Source organism: Hemiscyllium ocellatum, chromosome 28 (genome assembly GCF_020745735.1).
Source record: "Hemiscyllium ocellatum isolate sHemOce1 chromosome 28, sHemOce1.pat.X.cur, whole genome shotgun sequence".
In the NCBI taxonomy this organism is placed as follows: domain Eukaryota; kingdom Metazoa; phylum Chordata; class Chondrichthyes; order Orectolobiformes; family Hemiscylliidae; genus Hemiscyllium; species Hemiscyllium ocellatum.
In genome coordinates this window covers 19,352,592-19,368,975 of record NC_083428.1, presented here as the reverse complement: position 1 = coordinate 19,368,975, position 16,384 = coordinate 19,352,592, and the positions used below count along the sequence as shown (strand labels likewise).

Sequence of the window (16,384 nt, the reverse complement as noted above, 5' to 3'; positions counted from 1 at the left end):
ATAAGCCCATTTACAATCTAAATTTATGTGAAATATGACGACTTTTGAAAGAATAAAAATACATCTACAATCTGATTACCTGTGCATTGATTTACAATGTACCCCCACATACTTGTCAGTTGCAGATTCAGTTCCCAAAATTTCTTATTGTTCTTTTAAACTTTGTTAAACATCCAGTGACGTAATATAAATTACAGTAGAATTTCAAAAGAGAATTCAACAGATGGTGAAAACTAAATAGTGATGTGTACAAAGTTTAAAAATCACCCAACACCAGGTTATAGTCCAACAGGTTTAATTGGAAGCACTAGCTTTTGGAGCACTGCTCCTTCAGGTCCCTTCATGGTTGCTGGTGCTTGCAATTAAATCTGTTGGACTAAACCTGATGTTGTGATTTTTAACATTATCCAGATGGATTTTCATCAATATGTCATAGTGTTGTAACTCTGCAGTTGGCACTTGGAGCTCTCTAACTTTTTGAACTTATTCTTATCGATCAAAGTTCTGGTCTTGGACATTGGTTTCTGAACTTGAGTTGCACTAAGTATTTTATGCATTGGCATATGGGACAGAGATTAAGGATTTTTGGATACTTTTTTTTGGAGTGGTGTATTTGTTACTAAGAAAAAGTCTCATCTGGAGGCTTCCAAGTTGCTGACTTCAACATTTGTCTCACAGATACACTGATGGCAGTGCTAGAACGTGACACTCTTGGAATTCGAGAAATTCGGTTATTTAATGCTGTGGTTCGCTGGGCAGAAGCAGAATGCCAACGACAGCAGCTTCAACTTACTCCTGAAAACAAACGTAAAGTGTTAGGAAAAGCATTGTCACTGATTCGTTTTCCTCTAATGACCATTGAGGAGTTTGCAGCAGGTAACTGACTTTGGCATGATTTCATACTTGAAAGTATGAATGAATTTCTAAGACTTTATGTAGTCCAGTTCTCTCCTATATGAAACTGTTGAACTTGTGTAGTATGTTTTAATTTAGTTAGTGCTTCAGATGTCAGTGTTATGTACATCTAGGCATTAAGTACAGCATGGAAACAGACCCTTCAGTCCAACCTGTCCATGCTGACTAGATATCCTAACCGAAATCTAGTCCCACCTGCCAGCACCCAGCCCATATCCCTCCAATCCCATCCAAATGGCAATTGTACAAACTTCCATCACTTCCTCTGGCAGCTCATTCTATATACATACCACCCTCTGTGTGGAAGATTTTGCCTCTTAGGTGTCTCTTTTTTTTTTTTCCCTTTCCCCTCTCATCCTAAACCTATGCCCTCCAGTTCTCGACTTCCCTAACCCAGGGGGGAAAACTGTCTATTTATCCTGTCTATGCCCCTCATCGTATAAACCTCTATAAGGTCACCTCCTCAGCCTCAGCTCCAGGGAAAATAGCCTCCGCCTATTCAACCTCTCCCTCTAGCTCAAATCCTCCAATCCTGGCAACATCCTTGTAAATCTTTTCTGAACCCTTTCAAGTTTCACAACATCTTTCAGATAGAAAGGAGACCAGAATTGCATGCAATATTCCAACAGTGGCCTAACCGATGTCCTGTACAGCTGCAATATGACCCCTTGACTCCTGTACTCAATACTCTGACCAATACAAGAAAGCATACCAAATGCCGCCTTCACTATCCTATCTACCTGCGACTCCACTTTCAAGGAGCTATGAACCTGCACTCCAAGGTCTCTTTGTTCAGCAACACTCCCTAGGACCTTAGCATTAAGTGTATAAGTCCTGCTAAGATTTGCTTTCCCAAAATGCAGCACCTCGCATTTTCGCGTTTTATCTAAATTAAACGCCATCTGCCACTCCTCAGCCTATTGGCCCATCTGATCAAGATCCCATTGTAATCTGAGATGACCTTCTTCGCTATCCATTACACCTCCGATTTTGGTGTCATATACTTCCTATGTCACGTCCAAGTCATTTATAAAAATGACAAAGTAGTGGACCCAGCACTGATCCTTATGGCACTCTACTGGTCACAGGTCTCCAGTCTGAAAACTAACCCTCCACCACCACCCTCTGTCTTCTACCTTTGAGCCTGTTCTATATCCAAATGGTTAATTCTCTGTATTCCATGAGCACGAACCTTGCTAACCAGTCTCCTATGGGAAACCTTGTGGAATGCCTTACGTAGATCACGTCCACTGCTCTGCCCTCCTCAATCCTCTTTGTTACTACTACAAAAAGTCAATCAAGTTTGTGAGACGTGATTTCCCACGCACAAAGCCATGTTGACCATCTCTAATTAGTCCTTACCTTTCCAAATATATATGCAGAGCTGAAAATGTGTTGCTGGAAAAGTGCAGCAGGTCAGGCAGCATCCTAAGAGCAGGAGAATCGACGTTTTGGGCATAAGCCCTTCTTCAAACGTCGATTCTTCTCTTTGGATGCTGCCTGACCTGCCGCGCTTTTCCAGCAATACATTTTCAGCTCTGATCTCCAGCATCTGCAGTCCTCACTTTCTCCTCAAATATATATACATCCTGTCCCTCAGGATTCCCTCCAATAACTTGTCCACCACTGTCAGGCTCACCGGTCTATAGTTCCCTGACTTGTTCTTACCACCTTTCTTAAACAGTGGCACCACATTAGCCAACCTCAAGTCTTCTGGCACCTCACCTGTGACTATCTCAGCAAGGGGGCCAGCAATCACTTTTCTAGCTTCCCACTGAATTCTGGGGTACTCCTGATCAGGTCTTGGGGATTTATCCACCTTTTTGTGTTTCAAAACATCCAGCACTTACTCCTCTAATTTGGGCATTTTTCAAAATGTCATCATCTAGTTCCCTACATTTCTATATCTTCCATGTCCTTTTCCACAGTAAACACTGATGCAAAATATTCATTTAGTATCTTCCCCCATCTCCTGCAGCTCCACACAAAAGCCGTCTTGCTGATCTTTTGAGGAGCCCTATTCTTTCCCTAGTTATCCTTTTTATCGTTGATTTTATATTTGTAAAAACCTTTTGGATTCTCTTTCACTCTATATTTGCCAAAGCTATTTCATGTCCCCTTTTAGCCCTCCTGATTTTCCCCCCCCCAGTATACTCCTACTGTCTTGATACTCTTCTAAAGATTCACTTGATTTATACTGTCTGTACCTGACCTATGCTTTCTCCTCTTCTTAACTAAAGAAATTGAGGGTTTCGTTATCCAGCATTCCCTACACTAACCAGCCTTTCCTTTCACCCTAACAGGGATATACTGTTTCTGGACTCTCATTCTTTCATTTCTGAAGTCATCCCATTTTCCAGCTGTCCTTTTACCTGTGAACATCTGCCATCAATCATCTTTTGAAAGTTCTTGCCTAATACCGTCAAAATTGGCCTTCCTCCAATTTAGAACTTCAGCTTTTACATCTAGTCTGTCCTTTCCAAGAATTATGTCCTTTTAAAGAATTATGGTTGCTGGCCCCAAAGTGCTCCCTTGCTGACACCTCAGTCACCTGCTCTGCCACATTTCCCAAGAGTAGGTCAAAGTTTGCACCTTCTCTAGTAGGTACATCCTCACACTGAATCAGTTCCGTTCTCGTACGAGAATGGAACTATCAGAACTGACCATCCATCTACACTTTTTTTTTCACTTCCGTGTGGCCATTGATATCTGTCCATGGTGTTTTGAGTGGTAGCTATGGAATTGGGACTGGAGGGCACAAAGAAGTAATAAGTAATGTGGATAATGGGAAACCTGTAGATGTGGTGTACTTGGGTTTCCAAAAGGCATGTGAGGTGCAACAGCAAAGGTTACTCCACACACAAAAAAAGGAGACTATGGTTTGGGATAACATTTTTTAACATTTAAGGATTTAGCTAACAGAGTTAATGGTTCATTTTCAGATAAATAAATAGTTATTAGTAGTGTGGCATAGAATCAACGTTGGGATCTCAATTGTTTATGATCTGTCAATGACTTGGATGAAGGGACCAAATGTATGATTGTTAAGTTAGAGGGTATGTTGTAGTGGGGATAAAATGAAGCTCGACAGGGAATGAGTGGGCAAACATTTGACAGATTGGGCATAAAATGGGAACATATGAACTTTTCTACTTAGCAGAAAGCATAGCACCACTTCTTTTTACAGAAACAGATGTTAATTTTGAGATAGAGGAATCTGGGTATCGTGGCATGTGAATGTCCCAAAGGTCACTTCCAGGTGCAGCAAGTGATTAGGAAAACAAATGGCATGTTGCTTATTGCAAGGGGAATGGAATAGTGTTTTTTTTCCTGACCTATTCTGAAAAGTTATTTACACGCCTATAAATCAGGTGGGACGTGAACCCAGGTCTCCTGGCTCCGAGGTATGGACAGTACTATTCCATCGATAGACTTGACCATTTGCTTCTCCAGTCACTGCTGTCCAATATTGTCCCCAGGGTCCTGGCAGTGTGCTCCTTTTTCTGTTGTCACCAGCACCATCACTTCTGATGCCTCCGTGCTCAAGATAGTCACACTGGGTCCTGCACCCCCTCCGACGCTGGACATCGACTGTCTGGTCCTGGCTCATCATCTGATACTGTCACCTGAGATGGGTAGAGGTTAAAATCAATTGAGTCATGATCTCCTTGAAAGGAAGAGCAGCCTAAAAGGGTGGGGTCCCCTACTCTTGATCCTTGTTTGTGAGATCTAGTCATCACATGGTTTCTACTTGCATGTTTCAGAGGAGCCCACTAAATATCAATCAGTTTTTTGTTGTTTTCCCCCCTGAACATAGGGCAATTGAAACCAGTTGCCCATTCCCTATCACCACCATGGCTTAGTTTCTTGATTTGTTGGAGTCTGTGCCAAATGGAAAATTAGTTTTTGTGATAACTAATTTCTGAAATCTGAATAAAATAAAATGTTTTACCTCCCACAGGACCTGCACAGTCAGGAATTCTAACAGACCGAGAAGTTGTTAGTCTTTTTCTACATTTTACAGTCAACCCGAAGCCTAGAGTAGAGTTTATAGACAGACCTCGATGTTGTCTGAGAGGCAAAGAGTGTAGCATCAATCGTTTCCAACAAGTGGAAAGCCGTTGGGGCTACAGTGGTACAAGCGATCGAATAAGGTAAGGGGTTCTATTCGGGTATATCTCCCTAAGGTTCAGTGGTGACAGGAATTAATAATTTGATGCTGAGATTCATGGACTCTGGATGCCCCATGTGTTTGATCTTCCTTTATTTGTGAGAATTGGACACCTAAACTGAGGTAGTGTTTTGTGTACAAAAGTCCTTTCATCTGCTGTAGATCTATTAATCATCCAGGATTCCTGTTTCAGATTGTTACCCAATGATTCCCCTAATAGAAGGTTGACTGTAAGTTCCACTTTTCATGTCACTACTCTGCAAACCCCCCACAGCAAGTTCAAATAAATTGCTAATGGTGTCTAGACTTCAATGAAGGACTGCATGTGCAATAAATAAATATCCATCAGCAGCACTTGAACAACAAAGAAGGGAACAAAAGTGGGAATTTCTGGAATAGGTAGTGTTTTCAGAAGCCCAACCTTAATGATATAAAGTCAATTTTTAGACATCTTTACCTAAGCTTGGAAATGTGTTCCTACTTAATTAGTAATTAAGATTACTTTCTTGGGGATATATAGCAATGTGTTGCAATCTGGAATGCTACCTTAAGCACTAACCAGGAACTGATTTAATAACTTTCAAAAACGATATATACTTAAACTTTTAGGGTTAGGAAGCAACAATTAATTTATTAGCTATTTCAAAGATCAGAATTGGCCACCTTATGTGTTGCATGATTCCGATGCAGTTGTGTTCTTATTATTTAAACTAAATTTGCAAGTCACTATTCGATTTTAAAAAAGCGCCATCCAAAGTTGTGTTTCTCTTTTTAAGACCCCCTACAATGTGGAAGCAGGCCATTTGTCCCATCAGGTCCGCGCTGACCCTCCAAAGAGTAACCCATCCAAACACGTTCTCCTACCCTATACTTATCCCTGACTACTGATTTCCTGAGGAAGGGCTTATGCCTGAAACATGCTTGTGCTCATCGGATGCTGTATGACCTGTGCTTTTCCAGCACCATACTCTCTACTCTAATCTCCAGCATCTGCAGTGCTCACTTTCTCCTGTTGCACCTAACCTACATATCCCTGAACAACCTGAAATTTAAGGTGTCTTAAGCCTAATTCTTTTACTTGCTAAACTAAGCCAAAGCAAGATATTTGTTCAATATTCATTTATCATTGTGAAACCTCTTCACACTTTTGAAGTGTGGGAAGATCTGCTATCTCATTGGTCAGTTTAGGTCCCAAATCCACTGATTGCCTTTTCACAGCTATTTGGGTTTTTAAAAATCTAATAGATTTTCACCAATTGAAAAGAAACTCTACAGCTGAAGTTCAGGTGTAGTTTCAAAAAGTAACATCAGGTCAAAGGGACTGTCATCCACATAGAATGTACTGAGAGCTGCAGTTTAGTATCAGTATGATTTAGCAAATCATATGAGAAATATTGTATAGTAATACCAGTTGAATTATGTTCCCTACAATATAAATGCCATTTGGGAATTTACTGGTCAGTTTTGTTCTGATTGGAAGATGACATGGATTTAAACTGTTCTAATATGATCTTTTTGTTTTTTAATTCCACAGGTTTACTGTGAATAGAAGGATATTTGTGGTTGGGTTTGGCTTGTATGGATCAATACATGGGCCCACAGACTATCAAGTAAATATACAGGTAAAATAAAAACTTTGGATTTATATAGCATTGTTCAGGAATAGAAAGTCCCTGTCCTAGAACATTTAACAACCAATTATGCTTTTTTTTTAAGTTAGCTATTGGTATAATATAGGAAATATTGACAGTTCGCTTGATCATAGAAGGGTCTTGAACATGAATATAACATTGAACATGTAATCTATTTGTGGTGATTGAGGGATAAATACGAGTCAGAATGCTGTGAAGAAGGTAGGGCATAAGGTATTGGAATCTCATGCTCATCTTAAAAGGGCAAATGCAGCTCCTGTTTCGCAGTTGAACCAAAGGATGGCCATGTAGTCTCTCAGTAATGCACTGATAGTTTGGATTAAATGTTCTGGAGTTGGACCTTAGCCAACAGCTGCCTGATTCTGAGTTGAAAATGTCTCGAACTGAGCCACAGGTGACACTGATACCCTAATTATTCCTAATGCTAACACAAGTCACTTTGTACCAAAATAAATTGTGATAAACGGCAATTAACATTACTAGATAAGTTTAGAAATATATGGTAAGAAAATAGTGTGTGGACAGAGGGTGTCTGGAGAAACTCGACAGCTTTGGTAGCATCTGTGGAGTTAAAGCAGTGATAATGTTTAAGATTCGATTACCCTTCATCAGAACTAATAGTGCTGCATATAGTGGGTGAGGACAGTATGTAGTCCAACAAGTTTATTTGGAAGCTTGTACTTGTATTCCCAACGTAACCTGGTGTTGTGTGATTTTTAACTTTGTCCACTCCAGTCCAACACCGGTATCTCCACTCTTCCTGCAGTAGGTGGAGATGGAGCCCCAGAAAGAGAGAGAGCACAGCAGTCAGGCAACTAAAGAGTTAGACGGTGGTGAGGGAGGGAGAAAGAAAAGCTGAACATGGGGTAACAGGTGAAAATGGGGTTGGCTGTGCCTGAAGCAGCCCTATGTCATGAGCTGTGGGCTGGGTTGGGTGAGTCCAGAACTTGAGGGCATAGGTTTAGGGTGAGAGGGGAAAGATATAAAGGGACCCAAGGGGCAACTTTTTCACCCAGAGGGTGGTGCGTATGTGGAATGAACTGCCAGAGGAAGTGGTGGAAGCTGGTATAGTTAGACATTTAAAAGGTATCTAGATGGGTACAAAAGGGATTTGGGCCAATTGCTGGCAAATGAAACTCGATTAATTTCGAATATTTGGTCGGCATGGATGAGTTGAATTAAAGGGTCTGTTTTCGAGCCGTACCTCTGACTATATGAGGAAGTATGAGTGTAACAGTAAATGGAATTAACTGGATAGGGACAACTAATTTGCATCATGAATATTTTAAACCTTTGTTTTTTTAAAAAAAACTCTTGCTCTTTCATTTAGCTTCAAATTTTTTCTAAATTTCTAAAATTAAATATCTACTAAAATAAAATTCTAGTAGATCATAAGACTATCTCAAACACACTTTGAAAGTTGTACACAAGTGCTATTTAAAATCCTAAATTGTGAAATGCGGAGCTGGTAAAGATAACGTTATTACCTATCTCTTTTGGGTGCCTTGAGCAGGTGATAGACTCTCTTCTTGGACTTTGCAGTTCTTTGGATGGTGATACTCAGGTGGATTAATTGGAGATTATACCCAGTTCAGGATGGCTTTGTGATTTATTTATAAACTCCTCTCAATCAAGTTCCTATGATGTAATACCTCCTTTATGGTACTGTCCACAGGCCTGGAGTACACTCAGAATAAGTTTGGCTACAAGCTGTTGTGTTATATGGCAAATATCTTCCTCTTACTGAGATTTGTGAAAAGTTACTATCTGTATAAGCTACAGCTATCTGCATTTTCATACATACATTGCAAGTAGTTTGGTTGCTTTGGAATGCTTTCTAATGTCAATTACTAGTAAATTTTTGGTTTTGCAACTTATCTGTACACATTTACAATTAACATTCTATGATGCTGATGTTGTTAATTTAACTTGCGTTTGACTACTAAGAATTTACATTGTATAAGTTTAGCCTGCATTCATACAGTGATAGCTTTGTTCATAATGAGTTCTAAATTTACAGATATTCTTTACTGATAGCGTTTATAATGTTTGTTTCTTTTTTTAGATTATACATACTGATAGTAATACGATTCTGGGACAGAATGACACTGGTTTCAGCTGTGATGGATCATCCAACACTTTCAGGGTTATGTTCAAGGAACCAGTGGAGATTTTACCCAATGTTAACTATACTGCATGCGCTACATTGAAGGTATGGCAAGAAACGTGTTTGTTTTTAAAAACTAGCATTTGCATTGTGTTAATTCCTGCAAGTCAGTGGTGCATCATCTCTTTCAAAATTGGCTTTAAGTTGTTGAAATTTGTCTGTGAATGTTCATTGGTCTACTAGCTACTGGCAATAACACAGTGGAAATTCAGGCAAAGTGTGGCCCATGAACATAGCTTATATTCTTAACATTAAACTTATTTTACTGTAACTTAATTTTGGTGTAACATCACTTGTATGTTTAAAAAGTGTTTCATTTTCATCCAAGCATTATCAAAGGTTTAAGATGTTTAAATTATTCCCAGATGTCTTTCCTGTCTGTCACTCTTGTCTCTATTTCTATTTATCTTTTTTACTTTAAAACATACGTACATTTCTCTTTCACTGATATGAAATTTCCTGGGTAGACAATCATATTTGTCGGCAAGTGATTGCTGATGACATTTCTTTTTTTCTTAGATTATTTGATCTGGTAGCTGTTCTGTACCCTTTTTCCCTTAAAGTTGTACTTTCAGAACTTTTGGATGTAGGTTTGCTCGCTAAGCTGGAAGGTGCATTTCCAGACATTTTCATTACCTTACTAGGGAACATCCTCAGTGGGCCTTAGGTGAAGAAATGCTGAAAATTCTGCTTTCTATTTAAATGTTTGGGTTTCTTTAGGTTGGCGATGTTGTTTCCGGCAGTGAAGTCACTTCCAGTTCCTTTTCTCAGGGGGTGGTAGATAGGGTCTAACTCTGTGTTGATAGAGTTCTGGTTGGAATGCCACATTTCTAGGAATTTGTTTGGCTTGTCCTAGGATGGATGTGTTGTCCCAGTCGAAGCAGTGTGAGGATATTAGTGAGAGAGAGTCATGTCTTTTTGTGGCTAGTTGATATTCATGTACCCTGATGGCTAGTTTTCTGCCTGTTTGTCCAATGTAGTGTTTGTTACATTGTTACAATAGGAGAATTCCTAGAAGCATGACATTCCAACCAGAACTCTATCAACAAACCCATCGAGTTAGACCCCATCTACCACCCCCTGAGAAAAGGAACCGGAAGTGACTTCACTGGAAATGACATCACCAATCCAAAGAAACCCAAACATATAAATAGAAAGCGGGAATTTTTCCTAAGGCCCACTGATGATTTTACCTAGTAGGGCAACAAAATGTCTGGAAATGAACCTTCCAGCTCAGTGAGCAAAAACCTCAACCTGAGTCTTGTCAAAACTCACTTACTGCTTATTAATTCTGAAAGAAAATCTTGGAGCCCCTCACTTTTTTTAATCCCTTTCCTAAGTGGAAAGGTGCCTCAATTGTCTTCTCTGCCGTTCCATTCCTCCAAATTGTACAATAAATGCATTAGACAGATGAGTTCATTATACTCTGATTCAACCTGCATAGTTGAGATAACACCGCCTTCTGTGTCTTCAAGCTTGTTTGAATATGACTGTTACAGTTTTAAGATTACTTAAGTAATTTTCAGTTAAATTTGATTATTTTTATGGCTCTATGGTACAATTTTTTTTTGTCTTGATCCTGAAGATTATTTGAGTGATTTTGTTTTTGTTTATACATGTACAGGGTCCAGATTCACACTATGGAACAAAAGGTCTTCGTAAAGTCATCCATGAATCTCCGACAACGGGCACGAAAACAGTCTTCACTTTCTGTTATGCTGCTGGAAATAATAATGGAACATCAGTAGAAGATGGACAGGTTCCGGAGATTATCTTTTACACGTAGTTGAGCTCAGCAAGTCCTCAGAGGCCTTGGCTAATCTGTCAAATACAAACTGGTGGTATGCTACTGTATATTTGAAATGAAGAGTAATGTGCCTACCGCTAGGCACAGGTTTTGAATATTGTGCTTTATTTTTAAATGTTATTGGCTGGCAATGTAAAGAAACAAGCTTTTTTTCCTTGCTCTCTCCCCACCCCAGCTCTGTATTGTCACAGAATACGGGAGTATTGATATTGTGGTGCCAATTCTAAGCAAACATTTTGCTTATTGATGTGTGAAAAGCACTTATGTAACCAGGGCTGTAGCAAAGCTAAGTATTTAAGCCTTGAAGTTTCAGTTTAAACAACCAAAGTGTTATGACAATAAAGAAGGACCTTTTTTGTGGTGGTGGTGGTCAAGGCCAAAGACATTACACTGACGAGAGAAGAGCTTCAAATAAGCATACATAACATGTTCTGTAAAAACCTTGGGATTGGACCAGAAGTCTGTGATAAAAGAAACAATATCAAGATTTTAAAAAGGGAGTGTGTTAACTTGTAATGTTTAATGAAGTGAATTAGTAAATAAAATGAGAATGTTCATCAGCATTACATTGTAATTAGAAACCTGCAGTATGTACTAATCCATTTTCAGCTCAATAGCTGTTAACATTTGTAACTGGTGTACCAAACATTTCACTCAAATTATTTTTGGACTATTACCATAATTATGTGAGTTTGAAAGCTGTGTGGGCCCAATTTCCAGGAACATTACCTAATTAATAACCTTGTCAAATTGTGATCAATGTTTTTCTGATCTTGATATATAATTATAGCAAAAGTACATATGTTTAGTAAGATTATAGAAAAATACGCATGTTTTTTCCAAGTTAAAGGTGATTTTGTACTCCATTTAACAAACATCACACAATAACTACAGTTCAAAATAAATACAGGTTGCCACTCACTCAGCGTTCTATTCCTGCCCTTTATACTGCCCACTTTAGTGTCATGCACTCTGTATTTCAGTGAAAATGCTATTGAGTTGGCAGAGCTGCAATCCCCTTCGTTTTCATGATCAAGTGGGATCTGAATCAGAACCGTGGCAAATCTGTGAACAAGATGTAATTGACAAGACAGCTTTCAGCAGATGATGATCTCTGATTAGAAGGGATGACAGTATAAAAGCAGATTAAACAATCAGAAGAATAATAGAGTGCTGTTTTACATTTCTAGCATATAGCACCAACCTAAGGAATGTAAACAGTTTGAAATAAAGATCCCATTCCCCACACAACTCCTGCACCTAAGAGCTGATTATGCTAACTTCTTGCATTTCCTCAAATGTGTTATACACAGAATATCTTGTGGAAATATTTGATTTGTATTTTTTTTTCCCTTTGCTCAACAACATCTCTCTCAACCACCCCCCCCCCCTCCAAAACCCCAACCACTACCTGTTAAGCTCCGGATAATTGTGAAAGTCTGTTATTAAGGAGAATGTAACTTATTATGATTTGCTATATTATGCAAGTTTGCCATGAAAGGTTTAATGGATACTGCATTAGTTTCAAATTACCAGTAAGGCAACGTTCATTTCAAAATGCATTTATATTCAAACCTGATTTGAAAAGAAATGTCATACCTTCTCAGTATGAGAGCCACTCATTGGTTCATGTATCTATACCAGTGCTGGCTCTAGATTTGGACCCATTTACTCTAATCCTATGACCCAGCTGTTGCCCCTTGTACCTTTTTAAATCAACTGTGGAGTTGAACGGCTGACGTGACTCTTTTAGCAATTAAACACGTCTCTTTCAATGAGTCATGCAGAGAAGATAGTCAGTTCGTTTTTCATTTTGTCTTATCAACTGTCAACAATAGTGCAGCAAAATATTTTAAAATGTTTTCTAGAAGTTTAGCCACTTTTAGTGCTAGCGGGAGTAAACACACACAATCATTCTTCTTTCAAGAACAGTTAGCATTTTTCTTCTTTTAGTTGTATTGGTGCTCTATTCACAAGTGCAGTTCTAATGTACATGTTGCTGTGCAGGCACCTTTTGATAAACTAGGTGCAGAATACTTTCATAACTAAAGGCATTGTAAAATATTTATGGTGTTAATATTTGTATGTGGAAAGCTGAACAGACAATGGTGCTAATTAGCCAACTATATTGGTGTAAAACTGGTAGTTCTGGCCACTTGAAATTTAATTCTTGCTTTGTAAAATAAGATTTGGCGCTATTTTTTTTTTATCTAGCAGATATCAGGAAGACTACTTTGATCCCTAACCCTGTGTATAGATTTTCTTTTTCCATTGGGATTAAATCTGGTTTGTGATAGAGGAAATGGATTGCCCTCATTCAAGACCTTTTGTTCACCCCAACCCCACCACAAAATAAAATCTGTTGGCCCCTAAAATTCTTGTGATTTGTAAGGCGTTCAACGATTTTATCATAACAATTTCAAAAATACCTTGGAGTAGAATTCAGGGACCTGCAAAATGCAGATTCATTGCCTGTACTGTGAAATAGCTAATATACTAGTTTGCTTCTTTAAAAAGTAAACATATTTTTGGCACATTCCTTATGCTTAAACAATCAGTGTTTTGATGTTTTCTTTGTGGGGGCAGAAAGGGGTTTGGATTGATTTCCTTGAAACGGAAGTTTATAAATTGAACAGTAGTATGCTGTGATACATGGTTGTCAGCCAGCAAAGCACACATCATAGTTGTGACTACAAGATTTTAAGGTTCAAAATTGTTTTAAAATGAAACCTAAAAATGTTACTACTTTTGTGAAGTAATATACATTGCAGTAATTAATGAGTACTAAAGTATTATGTGCAAAAATAAAAATAGCTAAATGAGGGAAGGGTAAGATGCTAAGAAAGATAAAATACGAATGAGACTTTTTTTTTTGTTCTCTCACCCTACCATTGTTAAACTGTTCTAAACTTGATCATTTGAGACTAATTTTAAAGATGAGGGACCCATTTAAAACCACAAAATTCAGCTTTATTCAAAATTGTGAACTGTTTATCTCCCCTGACAGATTCTATTTAAAACAAAATCTAAATTTCTGAAATGATATTAGTTTTTCAAAGGTTGTAACAGGAGAGCTGCAGAATGCAGCTTTGTACAAGTAGATAACTTTGTTCACTAGTAGGCTGTGTCTGATTTGCAGCTAGGAAGTAACTCCTTTTATTTGCTGCTGATTTCTAAAGTATCATTTCTGTGCATTTGATAAACTAATACGTTATTTAATCTACTGGAATCAGCTACCACGTGGAGCTCTGTATAATTGGAAAACTGGAATAAAAACTTGTCACATCAGCAGTTAGCCACCATAGTGATGCACTGAAACTTGAAGGCTTGCTGAACAGCAACTTTGTTGTGGCCCTTTCATCAACCAATACACAAACCGTGGCATTACTTTAAAATAACTTTTGCTTTTTCTAGACTATGAATGTATTGGTAATTTTTTTTATTTTAGAAAACTGCCTGTTAGCATTCGCAAGCAAATATATCATGTAAATTAAAAAGGAGTATTTTAGAATCTTAGATGCTGTACAATGAATGTGTAAAATGATCAGTAAACTTATCCTAAATGTATTCTCATTTCATAAGCTTTGAGAGCCCATCTTGTAAAGATGTCTACAATTCAGGAAGATGTGGAAGTGTGTAGTGTGGTATTGCGTATGATTGAATCAGTGTGTAAATTCACCAATACAGTATACAGTACAGACATTTTAAATAGGCTTTGTATTGGAAAACTTTAAATTCAAAATCATGCAGATTAGTTTGCAACATAAATTTAAACTTAAAACATTGAGTATCCGAACATTCCCAAAATAGATAAGTGACAATATGATTCAGGCTGCATCCTGAATGTGAAGCCGTATAGTATTGATTCCAAAAGAATGTTCCTTCAAATTGATTTTGTCAAAACTCGTGCGTAACTTGGTAAAGTCTACAGGATATTGTTGCAACAACCTCCTTGTCCCCTTTCAATAACCCAGACCTTAAAAAAAAATACACTACAGTGGGGCTAACTGTTCATGGCTTGACTGATTTGCAGCTCTCTGAAACTTTGTTTTCAGTTTGGTTTTATTTTAAATTAAAAGGAGAAAACTTGTCAGTACATGCAGTAGCTCCATTAGCTTTTTGTGGCCATTTAGCATTTTTAAACTGAATTTTATGATCATAAAATGTAGTTACTCTATATTAATATGCACTTTACAAACCACTGTAGATCCATAAATTTATAGAGATCACTGTTTCTAACAGTGCTATTAGTTGACCATAAGGGGTACTACAGTGCAGTCCTGCTATACAATGTAGAATACTTAAAACCATAGTGTATTTTGGTTTTATTTCTATTTTACATGTCTATGACTTCATTTGGACTACAGGTGCACAAAGTTCTTGGGATGTATAGTAACCTAATTGCCTCTTCCGAGAGGCTGTTATGAAAGGAAGCAAGCGAGCAAGTTGGTCAATGAATGTTAGGATGTTTTTGGTAAGAAATTGCAAGTTCATTATGGTTCTCCTCACTTGGCACTAGAAATTCAGCCCGGAGTGCAACCGATCAAACATAGTTTTGATCATTTGCACCTGGGTTGTGTTAATGGCATAAAGTGCATAAGGAATGGATCCTGCTAAAGGCCATCCACGATTCTTTGACTATACTATTGAGGTGTATAGATTAATGCATTGATAGGAGGGAGTTAGCCTAGTAGTTGTACTATCAGGGGTTCTGACTGAAGTTTGAATGATGCATACATAGTATCAACCCCAGAGACTGAATGCTTTTACTCCTCCTATCTGTTATTTTTATATATAACAGTTTGAATCTTATTCATGGATTTGTATGGATTGCTGCATTTAAAACTGCTTCACATCCTCAAGTAATGTCAATGTGTGCATGTTACAAGTAGGATGACACCATTTTAAAAGAAGAAATCACTGTGGCAAACAAATTGTTTGATACATCCTAACGGTATGATAGTTGAAGTACAAAGCTCAGTAAAAGTTGTTTCACAAATCTACTTTGTTACAAATAAAGAACTTTAAAAATCAATCCTGTGTAATTCATGTTATTGTCCAGTGCATCTAAATATTGCAGTGTCCGTTAAAATAAAGTTTGCAACCAAAGATCATTCTTTGCAGGAATGACTTGAATTTCAAAAGCCTTACCTTTTATAAAACTAATGGCCTGAACAAAAAAGAATTATTAAAAATAAAGCAAAACTGCAGATGTTGGAGATCAGAGGCAAACAAAAACTGAAGTTTGCTGGAGAATCTCAGCAAGTGTGGTAGCAGATATGAAGAGAAAAGTGAACAATTTGAGTCTAGTGACCCTTAGGAATTCTGAAATGTTACTGAACTCTGAGTTTTTAATGGCACATTTTAAACTGGTGATTGTTTGTTTGAAAAAAAAATCAGTAATGTAGAAAAATATGGTAATTGGTTTGTAGGGGAGACAATGGTGATAAAGCCACTGGACTTGTATTCACTGAATAATTTAAAATAGATTAGTCTATTTGACCTCTTTAACCTGTTCTGTCGACTAGTTCAGCCACTGCCTCTGTTAAATTCCACTTTCTCATCTATCCCCAAATTTTTTTTTATCCCCTTGCCTAACAGAAATCTATCTGACTCTGCCTTAACGGTTTACATTCACTACTTCCATTGTCTTTTGTGGCAGAGTTACAAAG

At 37.9% G+C, this 16,384-nt stretch overlaps 1 protein-coding gene across 2 annotated transcripts in view; it reads left to right on the top strand.

The window, feature by feature from the left end:
• The window catches only part of LOC132828826 (BTB/POZ domain-containing protein 2-like), a 45,235-nt gene extending 29,506 nt beyond the window's left edge, over window positions 1-15,729 (top strand). For both annotated transcript variants that reach the window (XM_060845976.1, XM_060845975.1), the window contains exons 4-8: window positions 679-876; window positions 4,877-5,069; window positions 6,621-6,708; window positions 8,804-8,950; window positions 10,530-15,729. In XM_060845976.1, the coding sequence (XP_060701959.1) occupies window positions 679-876; window positions 4,877-5,069; window positions 6,621-6,708; window positions 8,804-8,950; window positions 10,530-10,691 (788 nt within the window). In that variant the 3' untranslated portion in view covers window positions 10,692-15,729. The remainder of the gene's footprint in view (window positions 1-678; window positions 877-4,876; window positions 5,070-6,620; window positions 6,709-8,803; window positions 8,951-10,529) is intronic.
• Window positions 15,730-16,384: the final 655 nt, after the last annotated feature.